The 23,817-nt window shown below is 31.3% G+C and overlaps 1 protein-coding gene across 2 annotated transcripts in view; it reads left to right on the top strand.

Annotated features, from left to right (window-relative positions):
- LOC107436632 (para-nitrobenzyl esterase-like) overlaps positions 1-23,817 on the top strand; it is a 298,185-nt gene that overhangs the window by 108,366 nt on the left and 166,002 nt on the right. For both annotated transcript variants that reach the window (XM_043043999.2, XM_043044000.2), the window contains exon 2: positions 22,713-22,764. In XM_043043999.2, coding sequence (XP_042899933.1) covers positions 22,737-22,764 — 28 coding nt within the window. In that variant the 5' untranslated portion in view covers positions 22,713-22,736. The remainder of the gene's footprint in view (positions 1-22,712; positions 22,765-23,817) is intronic.

Genomic DNA, 23,817 nt, shown 5'->3' with positions numbered 1-23,817 from the left:
TATTATTGATTTTAAAATTCCCATTCAGCCAGAAACACGGTAATTTTTATTATATTCCGGTAATTTTGACCACACTTTATTCTCAGTGTAAGGAAACAACTTTCTTTTTTAATACAAAATGAATATTTATTTGATGAATATTTCTTTAGTTTCCTCGATATTATGATCATTTTGGACGAATCAAAGGAAAACATTTAGCAATGACCTCATAATGCAATAATTTTAAGATACAAATGAAAAAAAAATTCCAAACAAGGAGATTTTGTTAACGATAAGCTAATAATCACATAAAGCGAAAACTATTGCGTATATTCATGCGATTATTGGAGAAGTTAGAAAATGTTTATCTCAAAATTATTTCCGTTTACTCAGACATGTTACATGCATTCTAAAAATACATATTAATTTGTGGTTATTGTGAAACATATATAGAAACTGAAGAGCAGTTTTCTTAAAATTAGTACCGAATATTCGGATAAGATACAACTTTTATTAGTATATATGCAAATGGCGTCATTCTGAAACAAGATGTATAAAATTTAAAGAAAGCTTTTCTCAAAATTATTTCTGATTATTCAGTAGCTAAGCGGAAACTACTGCATATGCAAATGTGGTTATCGAAAATTTTCGAAAGTACTTTTTCTCAAAACTATTTCCGTTTACTCCAACAAGCTACACGCATTCTAAAAATAGATATTAAGTGGTGCTTATTTTGAAACATCATGTATAGAACTTGAAGAGCAGTTTTTTTTTAATTAGTGCCAATTATTCGGCATTATTACAAGTTCTCTAAAAAATATATGCAAATATGGTCATTGTGAAAAACTATGAATACCATTAGAATGAGAGTTCCTTCTTAAATTATGCATTCGTGAAGTAACATATTCACCAAATAACATATTCGTCAAATAACATATAATTCACAAATAATGATCATTTAAGAAACTCAATTTTTTTTACAATTTAGAAAGAAAAAAAAAACAATTTTACTATGGTGTATCAATTAAGCCTACAGCAAATAGGAAAATATTTTATCTTCAATAAAAGAAAAAAGAAAGATGCCTGACTTTCGCGCATCTAGTGAGAAATGCAAACGCTGAAAACGAAGCTAAAACACGCGTATCAAAATTCATGAGTGATAAACTGACGAAATCTTACTGTTAACTTCACCTAAATAATACGAATAACGCATTTCTAAGACTTTGTTTATTCGCACATTTCAGCTGCTTATTTGCGAAAGAGAATTTTATAAGTCACGTTTCGTTCTCGACAGAGATGTTTATGCAGCGTATTTTGAATAAAACTCTTTGGCAATTCCCCGATTCATAATAGATGCTTTCAAATGTTTAAGTCCACTCTCCTACTGGCTTATTTTAAATTTTAGGTCTCTGCTTTAATTCTCTCTGATTTACTTGCATGCGGTCGTCATGGAAACAGGGGAATATTTCCAAAACCAGTTCCTGAAAGAGCAAAGGTTTTGATCCTTAGCTATGTTTTCATTCCATCAAGTAAATATATGAAAAGGAAACCCGGTGTTCGTCAATAATTATTCAGGAAGATTTATTGTGTTCTGAAGAATATGAATGTGTTTTCCGTTTGAATATGTGTTTATGTAAATCAGCGATTCTTGCTTCCGTTGTATTTATTTCACCCATCTGTTTATTTACATGAATTTTAACAACTGGCGAAACTTGGAAACATATTTTATTCATTTGAAAGAGTGTGAAGTGATAATTATTTATTACCATTTGTTGTATTTTTTTAAAAAAATTTTTTTTATTTACTAATAAATTATTTTTATTTAGTTGAGAGATTGTGAAAAGATAATTATTTATTACCGTTTGTCCATTTTTTTTTTAGAAAAAGAAATTTTTATTTAGCAATAAATTATTTTTATTTATTTGAAAGAGTGTGAAAAGGTAATTATTTATTACCCTTTGTTTTATTTTTTTAAATATTTTTATTTATTAACAAATTATTTTCATTTATTTGAAAGATTGTGAAGTGATAAGAGTTTATTACCGGTTTTATTTTATTTTTTTTAGTATTTTTATTGATTAATAAATTATTTAATTTTTTGAAGAGATTGTGAAGCGATAATTATTTATTATTATTTGTTTTATTTAAAAAAAATCAATGCAACTTTTTTCTGCCCTTAAGACTAAATTATATTTTTAAGAAGTTAACATGAATTATGAAATGAAAAAATAGTTTTTAAGAGTCCATCAATTCTGAACACAATCCAGAAAGAAAAAGTTAATGTTTTGGAAAACCTGTCTTCCTTTGAGGAATTTTGCATGCAACTTATTCTCATTTACATTCCAGAAAACATTCAAAGGCTAACCAGATAGCAAAAACATTCCAACACATCATTTTGTTATCCTAAAGCTGTAATTCAACCTTCCATTCACCTTCAAAATTTAACCGGTGTCGTGATCCATCCATCATAGTTCTTCGTTCCTGTAGCATTTTAAGGTCCTTCTCCATCGTTGCTGACAATAATATGGTTTAATAACAATCAGGAAGCCGCGGTGGCTCAGGAGATAGAGTGTGCGACTTCCAATGAGGTGAACCGGGTTCGAATCCCAGTGGTGGCTGGTCGATACGAATTCCCTACCCGGCTCACACTGACCACAGGGCTGACGTAAAATATCCTCAGTGGTAGACAGGATCAAGGGCTTGCCGTCAGGTTATCCATTGGAGGTTTTCGTAGTTTTCCTCTCTATGTAACGCAAATACGAGTTAGTTCCATCAGAAAATCCTCCACGAAGTCAAATTTCTCCCAATACTTGATCCAGGAGTTCCCTTGTCTTCCTTATTAGGTTCAAAATTACAAGGTTGCGGCGCTGAACATTAGTAGTCGTAAACTCAAAAATCAGATCGGCTGTTCAACGACGGTTATAAAGTAACAAACAAGTAATTAAATATAAGACAGAATAAATCGCTACTGGCCACTGGGCGACTAAATATTACACCTGGCGATTAAAAGGTTGTCCGACAGTCGCCAACCGATTACAACTATTTTTTTTTTATCGAAAATGCACCGCATGAGCATTTTATTATTATGTTTTCAGTAAATATGGAATTTTTGTGAGATCTTATAATACTCTGAAAATTAATTTATTCGCGCTTCTTTCTTAAAATTTTATTTCATGAGCCTTGCCTGTTTTCCGTATTTTGGAAATGTTTCCCAAGAAATGCATTATAATTTCAACAACTTTTTTTTAAACTTTTAGAATTTTTAATTTTGATGATTTTAAATGTTGAAATAATTTGTCACATGCTGTTATTTTACATCTGAAAATAGCCAGTAGAAAAATTTCCTAATTTTGTTAAGATTAGAAATCAAATACTAACCTTGCTACTTACCTGTTTACTAACCTTGGTATAACAGTGCAACTATGAATGTGCTTTGAAGCACCACAAATTAAATTAAGGTATCTGACTAGTACAAAAACATGATATGAGCAAGATTTTCGAAATTAAGTTTATTAGTTTATTGCAAATTTTGAAGCCCTGTATTCTTTGCTTTTTAAAAAAAATTAGTTTTGTTTCTACTCTAATTATTTACAAAGTTATGGCAGTTTTTATGCCAGGTGATAACAGTGGATCTTGTGATTTTAAATCTTTAAATGCGTTTATATCAAAATTAGGCATTTTCGCATTTTACTCCACCTAAAACACGATATCTCATGTTGTTTTTAAAACGATTGTCTACAATTTTTTATGAGTGTTTATGATTTTAGCACACATATTTTGAGCCACAGACTAAGAGAAAAAAAGTAGAATTTCATTCTTTCTGCTTGTTTTTTCGCAAGAAGAATTTTCAAAAATTTGCTGATTTAACTGCATTGATCTCTAACTCTGTAGTATATGCACTTGCTTTTAAGATAATAGTTAAAAACATGGTTGATAACCATATCAATAAAATCCTCAAAAGATTTTTTTGTTTCTGGTTTTTTACAGTGTATGGCTTATATGCAATATTTTTTTTCCTTCCTAAAAATGGCCATATAAAAAACTATAATAATGATAATTATTTTTACTAGTTTTACAAGTATTAACACATAATAAGACATAGTGTTTTAAAATTTTATATTTATATTTGAAAAAAAAAATTGTCGAAACTAGTCTGAAACCTTAAAAGGAAAGGGAAAAAAACTCATTCTGAAATAAAGTTTTTCTAACTGGGTATTGTTTTATTCGATTAGCATTTTTTTCTTAATGTTACATTTCAGCGTGTCATTAACTGTTGCTAGTAAAATGCTTTTAATCATTCAAAAGAAAATGCTTCTTGGTTTGAATTAATTCCCAATATTATTACAACGGAAAGTCAAGTTCGACACCTCCTTCGTATTGCTGTTAATTAAAATTCTAAGGTCGCAAAATCTGCTCGTGACATTTGTGCTGTGAATGGAGAGAGTGCCAAAGCTGAAATAACTGCTCGCAATTTGTATCCAAATGTAAAGAATGGAAATTTTGACCTCAAAAACGCACCTAGTTTTGGACGGCCAGTTGAGGTTGAGGTTGCACAGCTATTAAACTAAATTTAGCACTCCGAGCTAAGAGACTCGGGAATTGGCAGAGAAAATGGAAAACTCTCACACTTGAAACTTTTAAAAACAGCGGGAACTTATTCGTTGCCTCAGTATTTCCCATATTCATAAATTTATACACTCTTTAAACCATTTATTTTAAGCTTTCAAGATGCGTATTTATTAAGCAGAAAACCTACGCGACTCGTAGAAATTTACGTAATTACAAAATAGCATCATTAACAGTAACTAAACCGAAAACGTAATCACCTGGATAAAATAATATCTATATCAAGAACGAACTGATGTAATCTCTAAAATTTGAAAATAATTATTTAAAACCTGATCTAGCGCGAAGAAATAAACGAAGTTAAAATATCGCAAACGATAACAACCGGAATATTACTAAAATGGAATATTCTATGATAAAAAGTTTTAAATCAGTTTTCGGTTACGATGCGTTTCGCAAATCGGTTCTCTTTTATAACTTTGACTGAAAATTCTTTTTAATCGAATTTTCTAAGCAACAATTTATTCTCTTTTGCGTTATCAGCCAATTTTCGCCAAACCATTTCCTACTTAAACCCATATATTATATTACACATTCCCCATTTAAGTTTCGAATAAAGTAGCAGCGTTATGAAAATTTATCCTTTTTAAAACTTTTACTCCCAATGCAGCGTCATTGAATAATATCAAAAGTTTATCGGAGCTCCGGCTTATCAGGGACCCGCGTGGTTGGGGTGAAGGGTGTTGATTTCTTCCTCCCCAAAATATTCGATTCACCATTTTCAACTCTTAAGTGTATTCACACTATATTTGTTAGCTAAAAAAGAGCCCCAGGGTCTATTTAACCTTTTATAAAAGCCAAAAACCAGGGCATTTTAGAAGTTTTGTGGTTTGAAAAGAGATCGAGTTTTGTGGAGATGCGTTCATGTATGCATTGCGCATACTTATTTTCTCGCCGATTCAAAAGTATCAGAGGGATAAACATTGTTTTGCACCGGGATTAAAACTTGCGTTTTTATCTTTTTGGATTATTTTATTTTTCATCCTGAAGTTATATACTGAATTGACTTTTTGTGTATCTCTAGGGAAATATTTGGAAAAGTGCCAAAATGAAATAGATTTTTGTTGGTTTGTTTATGTCGAACTAAATGTAACTATTTTTTTCCCGTTTAGATTTGCATAAACAGGGGAGAAATTATTAAGTTGTGTAAAACAAACTTTCATTTCCTCTTTGCATTTTTTTAAAAATTTCTTTTACTATTCATGTAGTAATATGTCGTGAGTGTTGAGTTGTTTTTTTCCCTCTTGACCAAATTCAATCGCTAGTGGAACAAAGGAAAATGTGAAATCTATTTGTACTAACTATTAAGGACTTTTTTTTACAAATATAGTTTTGAATTCGGAAAATAACTTTCAGAAGAATAATGTAGTTATTTTTTTTAAAACATTTTTTGGTAGATTTCATTGTTTTTGATTAATTTACTCTAAAAGAATTAGATCAGTCGAGAATTTATGGTATCCAATTACCCATTAATTATTAGAATTTGAAATTACAAATTAAATTATTATAACTTTCGGCAGGTAATAATTCCTATTTATTTTCTGTTGAAATTACAACTACTGTCCAAAATGTCCGAAAACTTTGAACCCGGCAAAAATTTCATTAGCTTCTCAGTTGAAAATCAAAAGTATTGTGAAAGTTGCAGAATTATTTATTAAATGAATATTTTACAAGATATACAATTATAAAGAAATTTATTGTGAGCCTACACAAATAAAAACATGTGCTTTTGTTATTAGAATTTTTTTAAACTAAAGTTTAAAAATTGTTCCGAAAAGAAATTTGGGATAAATGTTCGGATATGGAAAAATTAATGTAAGACTTTGCTATACAATCTAGACATCTGCTAATAGTCGGCACGATAATTAATTAATTTTTCGTTTGAGTGCTTTATGTTTTTAATAGCATTTCTGGATGTAGCTCCCTTTAAACTTAGGATATTCTAAAAATATTTTATTAAAATGGTGGTACATTGGAAGAAAATTGTTTCAACCAAAAAAAGTAGTCTGGTTCTGACCAAAAGAACACGATGACAAGAACAAGGAATTTATAATATTATATAATTATTAGACAAAACAAAAATCCTTAATTTAAACTTTTATTTGTTTATTATCATTTCTATTTGCATACTCTTACAGATCTGTAAATAATTAATACTTTTGGACGGTATAAGAAAATACTCGATATTTTCTTATATAAGGGAATATAATCTTCTTCTTTAACAGCACTACAGCCCTAGTCAAAGGCTTCAGTCTTCTAGACAGTTCGACTCGTAGCTAGATTGTTTCATGTATTCATTCGTAATACTTTTAGGTCCTTCTCTACACAGTCCAATAACATTGTTGCCGGTCTCCCTCTCTTCCTTGTGCCCTCATTCCCTGAAAATGTTAGTTTTTTTTAACTAGATTAGAATCTTCACGATGAAAAACATGCCACAGCTACCTGATCCTGTATGACTTAATGTCTCTCAAAATGTTCGATTGTCTATATTTATTAAACACTTCATCGTGATTTTCTCAGACTCAAAATCAGCACTCGAAGCAATACGTAACGGTAATACATCAATAACCCATGAAATTAATGCCCTTCTTCATTCTTTAAATATCCGTTGCACTCTCCAGTGGATCCCAGCTCATGTTGGAATCGAGGGAAACGAATGCGCAGATGCCCTTGCAAAGGAAGCACGTGACGAAGATCAACCTCGAGCTGTCACCTGTGCAGATGCGAATGCTGTCGCCAGACGCAGGATATACAACCAGCATTTTAGCAAGGCAACAATCCCCGATCTAAACTGCCCAAGAAACCTCTCCTCTACAATAGCTAGGCTACGTACTGGACATTTCAAGGGCATGAAGATCTCACGCACCCATATAAAATTCTATCCCATGTGCAAGTACTGTCCTCATTTGCAACTAACTCCAGACCATGTTTTTGACTGCCAGGCTATTATCGGCTCCCTCTTTCAACTTGGAGCACCTCCCATCGAAATTCTCCATAGCCATCAGGCTCCAGAACTTGCAAACCTTGTTATCAAGACTTTTGGAGGACTCTAATCTTTGCACAAGCATAGACACGACAACAACAACAACTTCATCGTTATATAAACTTCAACGTGTTTTATTTTTTTTCACTGCTACAAAAATTTACCGAATGATTTTTCTTTCAAAAGCGGGTAATCTATATTCTTCTGCTTTAAGTAAATATAATATTTTAATTATTTTGATAGCATAGTTTGCAGAAAGTGAATATTTTTCTTTTCATTTCGTATAAGGAGATAAAATGAAGCAATAATTTTATTCTAGTAATTATTTTTATGACTCAGTTGATTTTAAGAGATATTAAATCGAAAATATAATGAACTAATTATTAATAACGTTACTTCCCCGAAAATTATTCATAAGTAATTAACTGCAATAACCTTCTTTCAGTAACATTTTGCCGCAATATTTAAAAGAAATGGGATCTTATTTGTGCTAATTGAAAAATCATTAATAGCCCTTAATTATATCAATAGTAAAAAATAGCATTTTATGGAACTTCGAAAATAATTTATTAGTTGAAACGATCGTTAATTTAATGGGTATTGCACCGTTATTACATACGATACAAAATTAATTAAAAAAACGAATTTATTTTAATTAATAACATTTTACCCTTTCTATATTTATTTTACATAATTGTAAATTAAAAAGGATATTCGAGATATAAAAATAATAGACGTTGAAAAAAAAGTTTTAACAAAATTTCCTTTGAGTATTTCGATAAATGATCTAGAGTTAAATAACAAATTACAGACACATTCTTGTTTTTATTTAAACATGTTTAATTTAATTCATTTCATTTATCTACACACTTAGTATCACTCTTCGATGGAGAATATAGATCTTATGACTTAAGTTATTCTAGGACAAAACAACTAAAATCTCCAATGAATAGAATTTCGCAAGTACAATATTTTGTGTGATAGAATATTGAATAGAATAAAGTTTCGCGTGATAAAATCTTGTATGGTTAAAATTTCTTGTAGAATCTGATTTGATAGATTCCTGTATGCATTTTATTTTAATAACTTTATTTATCTACGCAAGTAATTTCAGAGCTCAATGTAAAATATAGGTCTTATTAACAAATTCTAGGACGATTCAGGCTCTAGAATTTCAGGTTGGAAATTTGTCCTAGTATTCTAGGACAAAATCTCGCAATTAAACCCCTAATGAAAAGAATTTCGCATGTACAGAATTTTGTGTGATAGAATCTTGAATGGATAAAGCTTCGTGTGATAAAATCTAGTATGGATAAAATCTCGTTTTTGTAGAATCTGACTTGATGGTATCTCACATGCTTAAAAACTTGTGTTATGAAGTCTTGTAAACAGTAAAAACTGTGGAGTAATACCTATCTGAATTAAGTGATGAAAAGCTCTCAATATTGTATGTTATTTCTAGTTAATACAGAAATCGAGCGTTTATAAACACTTTAAAATGTTTAGTGAAATCTAAAAAGAAGACAATAATTAATAAAGCTTGCTCCAAATCATGGTTGGCAGCAGGTCGGAAGATGTGTTGTTTGCGAGTGCTCCTCAGAATTTTACTTTTGTAAAATTTCGCTGTATAGAATCTTGTGTAGTTAAAACCTAACTCAACAGAATCTTCTTCGTCTCTTCTTCTTTGTCAGCGCAACAGCCCCTTTTAGGCCTTGCCTGCCTCAACAGCTGTCAAATGCCAGCGCCTCCTATCCATGGAAACTCCCTTCCAATTTATAATCTTTGGGGTTTTCAGATCATTTTCGATATCGCTGAGCCATCTTGTAGGGGGTCTGTCTCTGGGACGTGACACCGCGGGGTACTTAAAGGTAACGATTCTCATGGCACTATTTTCAGTACTTCTCCATAGATGGCCCAGCCGTCTCATCCCGTTACTGCGGATTATTTGTGTAATTTGGGGCTTCCTATAGTTCAGAAACTTCAACAACGTGCAACAGAATCTTATATTTGTAAAATCCTCCTTGATTGCATCATGCAAATGTAAAATCTCATTTGACTGAATTTTGGATACGTAAGATCGTACTTGTTAGAATCTTGCATAAATAAAATCTACCTCAACAGAATTTCCCTTTGGTAAAATCTCGCTTTGATAGAATCTTACACAGGTGAAATCGCGCTCAACAGAATCTTGCATGCATAAAATCTTTCGTGCAAAACTATTGTATAGATAAAATCAAGATCGACAGATATTTTATTTTATAACCGTCGTTGAACAGCCGACCCAATTTCATGGGTTTACGACTGCTAATGTTCAACTCCGTAGCCTTGTAATTTTGAACCCAATCCAGAAGACAAGGGAACTCCTGGATCGAGTATTGGGAGAAATTTGCCTTCGTGGGGAACTTTTTGATGGAACTAACCCGCATTGGCGTTACATGGAGAGGAAGACCACGGAAACCTCCCACGGTTAGTCTGACGGCAAGGGGATTCTAACCCATCATCCGTCTTCCTCTGAGGACATTTCACGTCAGCACTGTGGTCAGTACAAGCGGGATGCGGAATTCGAATCGACTGGGATTCGAACCCGGTTCGCCTCATTGGAAGGCGAACGCTCCCCGTCAGCCATGGCGGCTCAAGCTCGACAGTTATGCAAAATTTTGCTTGATAGAATCTAACTCGACGGAATCTTGCATTTGTAATCTCGCTTTATAGAATTAATGGATAAAGTCTCGCTCGATTGAATATTGAATAGGATAAATTTTCACTTATAGAAATCTTGTAAAAATAAAACCTTGTGGAAAAGAATCCTGAATATATTCCTCCTCTCGATAATGTGTTAAATGAGATTTTAATCCATAATTCTCTCTCGAGATATATCCACGCGAGAGTTTCCTCTCGTGAGCTTAATATCACAGTTAGATTTTATTTCCGAAATGTAATGGTGAGTTGATTAAAATTTAAAAAAAAAACTTAAACCTTTTTATACTGCTTATAAAATTTCCACTCTCATAGGAATTTCATTTATTTTCTTTCACAGATTTAGCTTAATCTAATGATAATCCTGACTTTTTAAGACTACATAATACAATTTACCAACATTTTTCAAGTAAAACACTTCTACGCACAACGGAATTTATAATAGCAAATACAACACATGACGTTGAATTTTTGCATGTTAATCTTCTTTAAATTAAATAAGTAATCAATCTTGTCATTAGCGTATGTCTCCAAAAAAGGTATTGTATTCCTTTTCATTGATTAAGTAGTAAATGGATTCATTAAAAAAGAAATTTTTTGTGATACAATCATGTTTGTGTTGTACATGAATTAGTTTATAATCTAATAACTTCATATTTTTACTTTTGCTAATTATTCGAGCATTAGCGATGCACTTAGAAAAATTCTCTTCACGAAAATAAAATCTGCTCTCGCGTAAGATTTGATTTATGTACCCCTTCCGTTTCTCTAAAATGAAGTTAGTACTTTCACAGTCTACTTTTCTTCTAATGTATACTTAGCACACTTGCCTGAACTTAGTATTAAAATATGCGTGATACATACACTTGTAGTTTCGATGATCATTTTATCTTCAAATGTTCACTAAAAAGTTCTATTTTCCGTTAACTGGGATGTTAAATTTGTAGAAACTTTACTGAATTTTAAGTAAAGAAATTTCAACCACTTTTTCGTTTCTTCTAAAACACGGTTAGACCATTACAAACTCGGAAGAAAAATAATCACATTTTCGGAGTTTTCTTAGGAAGAAAACAGTAGAATAAATCGAAATTCTGAAGAAGAAAAATTTAATTTTTTTTAATATTAATATATTCGAATCGATATATAACGAAAATAGCTGCTGTAAGGATTTTCTTCGGTGAAGTTGTTCATATATTTATTTATTTGAAGAGTGTAAAACAAAACCAACACCATCTATAATTTTTAATGTAATATTTATAAAAATGTTTTATGCGACTATCTATACCAGTAGCGACAGAAATGCACCAAATATTTTAAGCATACTGATTTTTTGAAGTTTATTTATATTGAATCAAGAGTTTCACCCCTCTCCCTCTCAAGAAATGTCAGATTCGTTCAAGTTATGAATTCAGCCGACTTAAAAGACGCGAGAAAAACATTCATATATTCCAAGACACGCACAGTTAAATGAGAGATAGGTTGCGCAAAAAGTCGGAGTTCGATTGCATTATTTTTACTGTTCATAAAATTTTGGGCAAAACTATTTTAAAGTGATATGACATATTTTTTAAATAGATAAATAAATATTAAACAAATGAAAAACTGATTTTCACAGGACTTAAATGGGTTCCAACCCCTGCGATAAAATAAACCTGATAATATCGATATACAAACTAGTCGTTGTTGTTATTTTTAAAGACATTCTTTAAAAGATATTAGGACATTCTTTAAAAGATATTCGGACTATCTTTAAAAGATATTAGATATTATTTAACTTAAATTGGTTTCAACCCTTTTATGTGAATTGCGATATTCTAAACCTGAAAATATCGATATAAAAACTAGTCATTATTGTTTTCCTTAAAAGATGAGAGAGAGAGAGAGAGAGAGAGAGAGAGAGAGAGTGTGTGTATGTGTGTGTGTGTGTGTTATTTCGTCACTTTGACGAAATGTTCGGTTGGAGCATATACCAAGAACAAGAAATGGTTTCGTCCAAAACAAGGTTTGTCGAAAGTTTCGAAGTTTTAAAGGTTTTGTAATATTTGAGTATCCCTTTTTCACAGTGATCGTAAGGCTGCAATATCCTGGTTACACGTTAAGACTCCTACTTCGTTATGGAGCAAATTTCTAGTTACTCCATTTTCAATGTTATTATTATTTTTTAATTATTTTTAATGCCTTTTAAAGCTCAACAGAGATATTTTTAAATCAAGGTAGATGCATCATTTTCCAACAGTAAATAAATAAATAAAAATAAAATAAAATAATTTTATTATTTAACATTATTTAGTCAAACACTAAATAATATTTAATAATAAACTGCTAAAACTGGCAACAATTCTAACTACAAATTTCATTCTTGAATGCCAAATATATGTAACTCGAAATTTTTTTGATCTTTGTCTCTTGACTTTTGCATTGCTACAAAAGAACACGTTGCATTATAATGGGCTTATCTAGATCTCAAAAATCCAATACAACTTAACCATTTGGGGAGAAAACTGGGAAGAACACTAATCTCGAATTGTAAATTAGTTTAGAAGGAAACTGGCTTAAGATTCTCGATTTCGTTCATCCCAGGGGTCCGTGAAGAACCATTTTTCATCATCATACTATGACGTTTGCGGCTTCTTGAGGTTTATAACTCAATCATGTGACTCGTGCTTTTGGCGACTTTAGAAAATCTGTTTAGTGTGCCAAACAGCTTTTCTGGTGCTGTTTTGGAGTTATCTGAAACTCTTGAGATTGAGATGTAACTCGTTGTAAACAGATGGCGACAAGATAGTTTCGTATTTTGTGGTTAGTTTATAAAAGATTGATGAAAAGAAGGGGAACTAAAAATTGAAGGAATGGAATTTTGAAGGGAAAAAGGATAGAAGCCTGAAGCCCCGAAAAAACAAATTTTGAATCTTGCTATAATATCTAATTAAATATTCAATTAAATTTTCAAATTAAGAAAAAATACACGCTGGTTGAATTTATTTATATCCAATTGAAACTTTCTTTAAAATAATAAATCTGTAAGCGTCAATTGTAATGGATGATAATTTTGAAATTATGTCTTTTTCAAAGGAATTAATATAATCAATGAGAGCTAAAGAATCAGTCTTTTAATTTCAACTTGATTAGTAATCAATCGATATTTCCAGTATCGACATTTACAATAATTAACTTTGAGAATGACAATAATTTTCTCATTTAAATAACGATTTTCGAATCTTAATTTTAAGGTCATTTATGTAATTTATTTCACAGTCTTGGAAACATTTGAATTCGTACACAAAAGCGATGTGAATGGAGAAGAATGATCCCGAAACATTTTATTTATTCAAATATAAAAACTTTGATAAGCCTTTATAAAATTGTTCAAAGAAACAAATAGTCCTTCGACATTATAATAGCACAAAACATGAGGGGGAAATGAGAAAAAGAGAAATGTTAAAAAAGAATTCAGCAAATCAAAAAAAAAAAAAAAAAAAAAAAAAAAAAAAAAAAAAAAAAAAAAAAAAAAAAATAGATCACTGAATAGTTTGAAATTTATTACTAAAAAGTATAAATTGAGTTTTTTTTTTCTTGAGTACGAGCAACACTGTTCTTCTTCCTTCTTTTTTTTAAAAAAAAAAATTTTATTATTGCTTATCCATTATATTGCTGCGAAAACAAAATTACATAACAATTCTCAAAAAGCAGTGGTCTTATAAGAACTCAATGTGAAGTTAGTGATTGACATCGAAGTAAAAAAAAAACATTTTACTCTAATCGTAATTTATATATTTTTTCATGTAACTTTTAATAACATATTCTTCATTGGTCCTATTTCTTCATTTGTTTCTTCTAAAATTTTCCGTCAGCATTTTAACCGTTTGTGAATTTTAAATGCGTTTTTATGATTTGCAACTTCTTTGCTTCACATGAAATATAGTACATTTTTGAAATTATATAAATAATGCATTATGTTATCACCCTGGATATTGCGCAATCGAGCATTCATTTTCTTATAAATCGTCTGTTTTTATGCAAAATGCAAATGCACATAATGAAACGTATGTCGAAACTCATGGAATTTGTGAATTAGCTTCAGTCGACGTAGGTTGTCATATATATTCTAAATATGAATTATTATTAGGAAATGCATATGCATGCTGTAAATCATGTTGTCATAGAAACAAACGCGACTACTTTTTGTAATTCATATGTGAACAAAATATGGATCATCATTTTAAAATCCGTGTATCGTGGAACTCAAATAATAGTGTCATATTTGCTATGCAGAAATCGAACAGCATGATGGGATGCATTTATAAAAGACTCCTTGCATACATCTGAAAGTTTAGTCTCAGTGATTATGAGGATATTATTTTCAAAGAACGCTGTTAACCCCTTGGTGATGAATTTTTATTAAGCATATTTTTCATTATTTCGTATTAATGTAAGTCAAAATAAGTGAAAAATATCATATGTAGCATTTTAAAAATTTATAGTTAAGATATACAGCATGAAATCCTGGAGTCTTTTTCTGCGTTAAAGGTAAAATTTTCCAAAAACGGCTCACTGCCAAACAATAATTTTTCAAATTCGCAGTTAAGCAGTTATTCATCATTGAAATTTCTTTAATTTAAAAAATAAATTATTGATCGAATTTTTAATATGAATGAAAAAAAATCAGACCAATTTTTGAGGGTTTTATATTTTTGTACAAATATAAGTCAGCGAATATAACAGATTTTTTTACTAACTAGTAGTCTGATTTTTATAATTAAAAAATAAAAAAATGATTTTTTCGCCTGTAATTAAAGCGTCAGAAGAAACTACAGTGTCTCATCTTCGCCAAGTATTAACAGAAAAAATTTTTTTAAACTATGTTAAGAAAAAAACGTTACCAAAATAAAAAAATAAAGATAAAATAATTAACGGTTAGCATTGTAGTTATCGTTGTAGTTATCATTGAAGTTATCGCACGCAATTAAATAAGCACATTGCATGCGACTTATTGCTAATTTAAACATTTTTAGAGAATCTGCTTTTTTATAATTAAAAAATACCGAAATATATTTTTGCTTGTAATTAGAGAGTCAGAAAAAATATATATGAAATCGACACCAGTGTTCCATCTCTGAAGAAAGGTTAAATTATTAAAGAAAATTACTATTTTTTATTATGATTAAAAAAACGTTAACAAGAAAAATAAAAGATTACGCGGGATAATATTGTAATCGAAGTTATCACACGCGATTAAGTAAAACACATTGCGTGGGAACTATTGCTAATTTATACATTTTTACTGAATCTAAAAACATAATAAAAAAATCACTAATATAGAAAACCATAATTCCTAGAAAATATAGTGTCTAATATAGAGCGAGCAATAATGTGGCAATAACCATTAATGTGGGTTTAAAAATTAATCCGTTGGCGCTAGTTTCTCAGGCTATGTTCTCAGGCCTATACTCTTTCTCTCTACCATAAACTTTTTCCGTTCCGATAAGCATTGGCACGTGATAATGGCTCAGAGCAACATTTATCTTTGCAAATAAAAAGTTTGGGATTCTCTCCAGTAAGCCTCGACTATTATTTGTAAAGACTTGTGGGGGGTTCCCCTTCTTGTTGAAGCACACCCTCCTCTCCCTCCCTCCCCCTCCCAATCCGCGAGGATTCTGCGTGTTCCGACTTGTCATTTTTCTTCATCTGTTTAATGGCGGGGACCGAATCCCTTACCTCTCTCTCAGCGGCATTCATTCAAACAAGAAATAATACAATTTACTGTCTTCGAGACATTTTCTTTTTCTCTTTTCGGGAAATAAAGTTGAGCTACAACATTACTTATCACGTAACTCAATGAGGCGTGGAGGAATAAAGTAACCAGCTTTTCACAGTTGATGAAAAGTACAGAGATATGTATATCTTCTACCGCATTCATTTACATTAAATTCGCATCTCGCAAAGAGGGAAATGAAAGAAAAAAATGCGTGATAATTTTGTTCTCTTGGAATGTACTCGAGAGTAAAAGTCCCCTCAGACGTTGGCAAACTTTATTGTTCGAACTGCGTAAGTCATATAACGAGCCTCTAAAGATACATTATTTTGGTTGCTTTGAACATCAGTTAGGTTCTAAAAAAAAGAATCCTGGAAAAAATTTAAACCAAATAAAACAGTAGTACTAATGATAGAACAGTTTCTAATACATTATTAGAAGTTTTTCGGTCGAATAGCAATTTATTTAATATTTTACCAAATTTAACAATAACAGTCAAATAACCATAAAAAAATAAGTTATTCAAACTGTTAATTATGAGAAAAAACGCTTATCAATCGTTTTTAGCTATAAACAATCAGAATTCTACAGGTGCCTACTAGACCAACATTAAAAAGTCATTTTGTTCCGTGGTGCTTTTTACACATTGTAGTTGAGAGGGCTAATCGGGCAATCTCGTGACCGGCTGAAAAGGGGTTCGAATCCAAGCGTTGACACCATTATATTTCCTCATGTCCTTCATTACATGAAAACTCTGATGCAGGATGATTCACTGATGACATTTTTTTATGCTTGCCTCGGAAGACATTTGTTAATAGCAGCCTCTGCTGTATGGTAGACACTTCCTATTGATAGATCCTGAACACATTCGTTAATTGCATTCTATGAAGACACTTGTTATTAGCAGATAAAGAAGATATCTGTTAGAGGCAGTTTCTGAAAATATTTGTTTTAATGGCAGCTTCTAAAGACACGTGTTAATGGTAGCCTCTGAATACGTTTGAATCAGCATTTGAAGACATTTTTAATGGTAGATTCTTAAGAAATTTGTATACGGCAGCTTCTGAAAGCATTTTTTAATATTTGCCTCTGAAGACACATATTAATGGTATCCTCTATGTATGGTAGACTCAGAAGCTAACTTGATATTGGCTGATCCTGAGCTCATTCGTTAATATCACTCTATGAAGACGCCTGCTTTTAGCACATACTGGAAACATTATTTAACGGCTACCCCTGAAGACATGTGTTAATGGCCGCTCTGAAGACACTTGCCTATGGATGGTTAAAATATATATTTGTTAATAATAGTGTCTGAATTCATCTGTTATCGGAATTTAATACCTATTTTCACAAGAATTGTATAGAAATAAATAACATATCGAATTTTGATGACGTTTCTCTCACAGTTATTATTTTGTCATAACCTCAGAAAATTATTTTTAACAAATTCGTGATATATGATATGATGATGGCTTTAAAATCAAAAATTGAAAACACCATGTAAATGCTTTATTCTAACAGATTTTTAACATTTTTCAACAAACTTTATTTATTTATTTTTGAAAAACAAATGAGAAACACCAAAATATTCTTGTTAAAAACAATAATTTTAAAAACTTTTATTTTTCAGGGATATATTTATGCTTTGCAATGCTAATGATTTTTCAAAAATCTTGTTTTTGTCTCTAAAATTCCGCTTTAATCGTTAAGAATAAATAACATTGATAGTTCTGACAGAAAAAAAAAATAAAAAAAATCAATAAAACCGCAATTCATTTTTCTAAATTTAATGCAGTTTAATAGTGCAAGTGAATGCAATTAGTTTAATAGCATTTAACTCCTTAAAATCCCTTTATCGCATAAAACTGTATTCCACAAATAGATTTTTTAAAACTCAGTTTCTTGCATCAAACGCCCATTACGAGTTTTAAGGCTCAACGATGATACTTTATCCTTTGTTGGCAACAAATATCCCATGAATTCCACGATGGTGGGCAGTAAATTTTTGACCGTTCAAAAATCCTTAAGTGTATGCGGGGCAACGCATTCTTAACTTTTATATGGCTGCCTAAAAAAGTAACCACAAACGCAGAAGGTAGTAGGGGGTGGAGAGGAATTTTGTATCGGGTCGTCATAAAAGTGTCATAAAAATTGCACGGCATCGTAAATACTTTGGAAAACTGCCATTCTCAACTTTGGCAGAAAGTATTTGTAGAAAAATCACGCGAATAACCCTTTTTCGAAGATTGAGGACGTAGGATTTTTATATTCAACATGTTTCCACGAACATATCCCATGTTTCTTGACAAAGCGCCATGTTATGTTCTTAGAATGAAAAATGTAAGATTTCTCCAAAGCAAAAAGATTTTAGTCTGGAGCAGGTATAAAAATTTCCAGAAAACGAGACGTGTTTATTTGTCTCTTTATCAGCCGAAGATGATAATCCCTAGTGGTAAAAAGAAAAATGTTCTTCTGAATGGAGTTTTCTAATTAAAAAGTTAATAATAAACATAAATTAAAGGAACGTACATCTTTATTTGGGCTTAAAAATTTAACAAAAACTGATGGAAATATTTTTGGAAAAACTATTCAAGCAAGAGATGAATTGATCGGAACAAAAGAACTTATTTTCGTCATATGGAAATGTTATACTTTGGTAAATTGCGTCATAAAGTTCTACATGCAACGTACTTTTCGTAACTTAAAATAATTTGACTTTAGTGAAACATAAAGAAATATGGGAATTATTTATATCTTAAATTTATACTTTACAATGGGCCGTGATAGCCTGGTAGGTAGGGCACTGGGTCCATGTTCAAGAGTTCGTAGGTTCGAACCCCGCCGACCGAAGACTCTCCATGTTGTTGGTGACTGATGCACGTTAAAATTCTGTTGAGTCGCAAAGTCCTCCATGTTCCCGTAACAAATCAAAACCTTTGGGGGTACTGGATTGGAGATCGATCGTTCTCTAAATCAGGTCAAAATTGCGATCTGTGTATGAATGAATGTACGCATGAATGGGCTCGCCTTATGAACAGGTGTGACGTATGGTATGGCGAAGTCGAATTCTTGGCCATAGATGACGCCACTGAAAAACAAGAATCGCACACTCTGCCTTAAATTTGCTCGGTTTTCACCAAGCAGGCTTGGCTATGTGGCAAGTGGCATTAGAACCAACCAACCATACTTTATAATTTGGAGGAAGATAGTAAGGAAAAGTTGAAGCTATGGAGAAGGTGCAGGCACTATTACGTATGTACTAGGGGGCTAAGGATCCTGTTCGCTGACGTTCACCAACCCCTATGACTTGTTCGCAAAAATTACTGTTTCTTGGCATAAAACAGTTGAAATTATTCAACTAAAAATATATGTACTAAAAAGAGACACTTGTGCCTCCACTTCCCAGTTTCAAATATTTCCCCTATTAAGAGCTATAAGTGAGCATAAATCACTTTTTTAAGTAATTATTTTTTAAAACTAAAAGTATGTTGTCAAAACAAATTTGATGAGTTCACAACTGTAATTTAATATTTTTTGCTTACCAAACGGATGAATGTATTGCAATTTTTGCATTTATCACTTTGCATAAAGCTGAAAGCTAAGTTCCAAATCATTTAACGAATCTCTTAAACCGTAATTCATAATAGTAGTATATTTGTTACCAGCAAAGTTTGAAATCCGGCATTCTATAGAATGCCTAGGCATTGTATATAATGCCTAAAATTTGCCGGCAAAGTGTGAAATGATTCATATTTCACACATTTCCTAGGCATTCTATAGAATGCCAAATGATAAACCGGCAAAGTACAAAATACATTTCTGATTCGTCAAAACGTCATTTCAAAATGTCAAATTCAGAATGTCGGTCAACCCCGCCATGTTGCAACAAGTAGATCAATTTCTTACCTTTAATATGAAAATTTTGTTTCCCTTAACAAGAAAGGCATAAATGATGTTTTGCACAACTTTCATTTCTCTTTACGCATTTTGAATAAATTTTTTTTAATGGCACTCTCATTATTTTTTTCAGAATAACATTTTAATTTTCAGAAATGCATATAACAACCTCAACAGGACGTTTTTTTATGCTTTGCCTAAATGGCATTTGTCATTCTATAGAATGCTTAGATATTACATACAATGCCTAGGGAAAGTATGTAATACTTCTCATATTTCATACTTTGTCTAAAAACATCCGGTATTATATACAATGCCTAGGCATTTTATAGAATGCCGGCGTTTCATACATTGCCGGTAGTATATTAATGTAATTTGTATGAAAACATAATAATTGAAAATCGTTTAATAAGATCAGACACCGATTTAAATAACTTTATCTTAATACGTAACGTAGAATTATATTATTCTAATAATAATAATAATAATAATAAAAACAATACTTCTAAACTCTAAAATCAAATCAAACAAAATAAAAAACGTAATCATAACAATTTTAACCTTAAAATTAGGGAAACAAAAATATTCATAGGAAAACAATAACTTTATGGCTTATATCAATTTTATGCTGATGACAACCAAACCAATTTGAAAACTAATGTGAATAAACTGGATCCTACCATGTGATTTTCCAGCCAATAAAAATGTATTGACAACAATGGAAAACAGTGACACCATCGTTAGATTTTTGTTGTTGTTGTTGTTTCTAATCCCCAAGAGGTCCATCCCAATTAGACCAATTCCATAAGTCCAAAAATGTCCAGGAAGTCTAAAAACAGATGAGGTTTTGAAAAAACCTCGTCGATCTTAAAATAGATACAGTTTAGAATATGCTCGGGCGAAGCCTGAGCAGTCCTACATTTAGTGCAAAGTCCAAAAGTCTTTTGCCCCTGAACATACAGGTGAATTTTAGATATCTTACTATAATATTTTTATATTATAGTAAGATATCTAAAATTCACCTGTTGCCGTTGTCAACTCCCATGAAAGTTTGATAATTTTTGATAAAGCCACAGATGGTGGTACAAGCGGGTTAATTAGCTGGGTGCATGTCGGACATGGATTACTCTTGAGGAAACTATCACGGCCGCAAGTAGAGTTTTCTGATTAACCTTACGTTCCGATTAACCTTAATTGGTTGACTTCTGAACTGAAACCTTGTGTCCTAAATTTTAAAATTTTCCTTTTGGAAGTATTAGCAGTCTTTAACATTCTTATGCTAATAAAATTGGTAATCTTTCACAAAATATAGTACATATTTCAAAATATAGTAAGTATTTTTTTCAAGTATATCCCGAGGAAGTTTTTCTAAGATAAAAGCTTTGAATTTTTAATCTAGACACTGAAACTGAATTTAGTTTAAAAATAATGTGACATTTTAGTACGTATTGTAATTAAATATTTAAATTAACGAAATCTTACATGAGTTTGATAATCGAGAGATATAAGTTTATGAAAGTGTGATTGCATGCTTCCCATAAAAATGGTTACAAACTATTTATTTAATTGTTTTTTATCATATTCAGTCAACAAAGTTAAATAACTATAAAAAAAGGGCATCAGTCACAAAGATTCTGAGTTAATGAGGCATAAAATGACAAAAAATTTCATCGGTAATAAAAAAAAATTTGCTAACAAAGACGCATACAATGATGTTACATATTGCTAACGTATACATAGTTGATAAAACTTAAAGACGACTAAAACATCAAAGCAAACCTCTACTTCTTGAACAAAAACCACCAAATAAAAATTTACATAACAAATATACGATCTATCACAGATTAGAATTACCAACTTCTTATGTGCGGTTGGTTCATTACCGGTATGTCCGGCCAGGTGGTCGAGCGGTCAGTATGTCTGCCTGCAATGCCAATGATTGCGAGTTCGAATCCGGCTCAGGATGATTCTCTCTGTGTGTTGTCCTGTGATGTGCGAATGTGGTCCACTCCAAGAACGGGTTTGCGGCAATTAGGCGTATGTAATGTTGCTCGCCTCTTTGACTTAGATTTACGGGTGCCCACCTGGTAGCGTTAAATGAGCAACATCTTCGCACCTTATGAGACGAAGAACGATAGTCTGTCGTAATAAAAGAAGGCATAAGACAAAAACTTGAAAACCGAAGATAAAACTGCCGGGATAATGCAATAAACATTTCTAAGAACTTAAGACTTCAAATTAGAATATCATTCAGTTACAAAGAAGTAAAATGATGTAAACCAGCATATAGTCTTTTCTAAAAACTACTGCTACAAATAATCTATTATATTACATTAAATCCCTAACTAATAATGATAGGTAGACTTTTCTTGAGAAAATAAGTGGAAGGTTCAAATGAAACGTAAGCAGCCTTAGAAAGAAAGAAAAAATTAACAGGAAATGAACACCATCCATCCTTTTTTTCCAGGAGCGAAATACTCTCCCGAAAAAAAAATAATAGTAAAAGCGGTGTCAAAATAAGCGTTCATCACCAATTATCTCCATTGGCCAATAGAATGTTACTTCTGAGCCACTGTAAAACAAGACATTCCAGAGAAGTGGTCTAAGTAGTTCCAAATACCCTTTCCAACAGGATGGGGGAAAAAAGAACAAAGCAAAATGCTGGAAGGGCAAAATAAAGAAAAAGCAAAAATTCTCTTGTGTTTCTACCATTTTCTTTTATGTCTCTGCATTTGTGTCTAGACACAAGAATAAGTTCTTTCTGTTCTTTTGCAGATTTCCAGAACACTCCAGAAGAGAATGGTCTTTATGATTAAACTTCCACCTGGTAAGTCTGATTTTTGCTTCTTTTGCATTTATGTTTTGAGAAGAGATGTTCTAAACTTGAGGTGTCGTGACTGGTGGTTCTTTTCTTTTTTTTCTGTTCGTAATTTGTTCTGTGTAGAATGGAATTTTAGATGAGGATGTTCGTGTTATTGGAGATGCATTTATTCAGCTTCTCAAGTACAAGTTTTGAAGAGATAGATGCGTGTTAGAACTATATTTTTGTAAAGAAAGTGTGTAGCGCCCGTTCAGTTTTAATTGAAAATAAATCCCTCTTTTAAGAAGGTAACACGCTTAAAATAAATTAATAAATTGAACTATTTTACATCAGAAATTCTTTGCTTTTTGGAAGATTTAGTAAGATTAGTGTAATATTGAAGCAAGTTAGATAGAATCAGGCCACTAGTTTTAATATAAAATGAGTATGTAATGGCCGTCAGTAATATATATTTTGAAAAAACAGTAGTTAAAATACTATACACATTAAGAATCGCAAATTATTATCGAAGCAATGAGATACTGAAAATACCAACGAGATGTAACGAATTATTTTATTTTATAAACTGTCGTTGACCAGCTGACCCAATTTTGAGTTTACAACTAACAAAGCTCAATTCCGTAAATTTGTAATTTTGAAATGGAGTAATTTTATCATGATACTTCAAAACATGCCATAAAAATTATTCATTCGGTTTTAATTTACTTTTCAGTTTTACTACAGGTGTGGTAAAAGAACTGGAATTTTAAAAACCAAGATTTACGGTAAATTATATAAACTCAAAAATTACAAAATGAATGATTTAAATACCGTATATAATGGTTTTATTGGCCAGAATTACTTTTTTTTTATTATTCGAATTATTTTTATCATACAGTATGGTAAATATATCAGAATTTATTCCTTCGTTCTAAGGTTGTGCTTTATTTGCTAAGAATTAAGAAATTAGTTTTTAGAAATGCAAGAGTAAGTTTAAATGTTTTAAAGAATTGCATATATATATATATATATATAAATATAGAGAGAGAGAGAGAGAGAGAGAGAGAGAGAGAGAGATTC

The sequence above is a fragment of the Parasteatoda tepidariorum genome, chromosome 2, assembly GCF_043381705.1.
Source record: "Parasteatoda tepidariorum isolate YZ-2023 chromosome 2, CAS_Ptep_4.0, whole genome shotgun sequence".
Classification (NCBI taxonomy): domain Eukaryota; kingdom Metazoa; phylum Arthropoda; class Arachnida; order Araneae; family Theridiidae; genus Parasteatoda; species Parasteatoda tepidariorum.
This window is presented reverse-complemented; position numbering and strand designations above follow the sequence as displayed.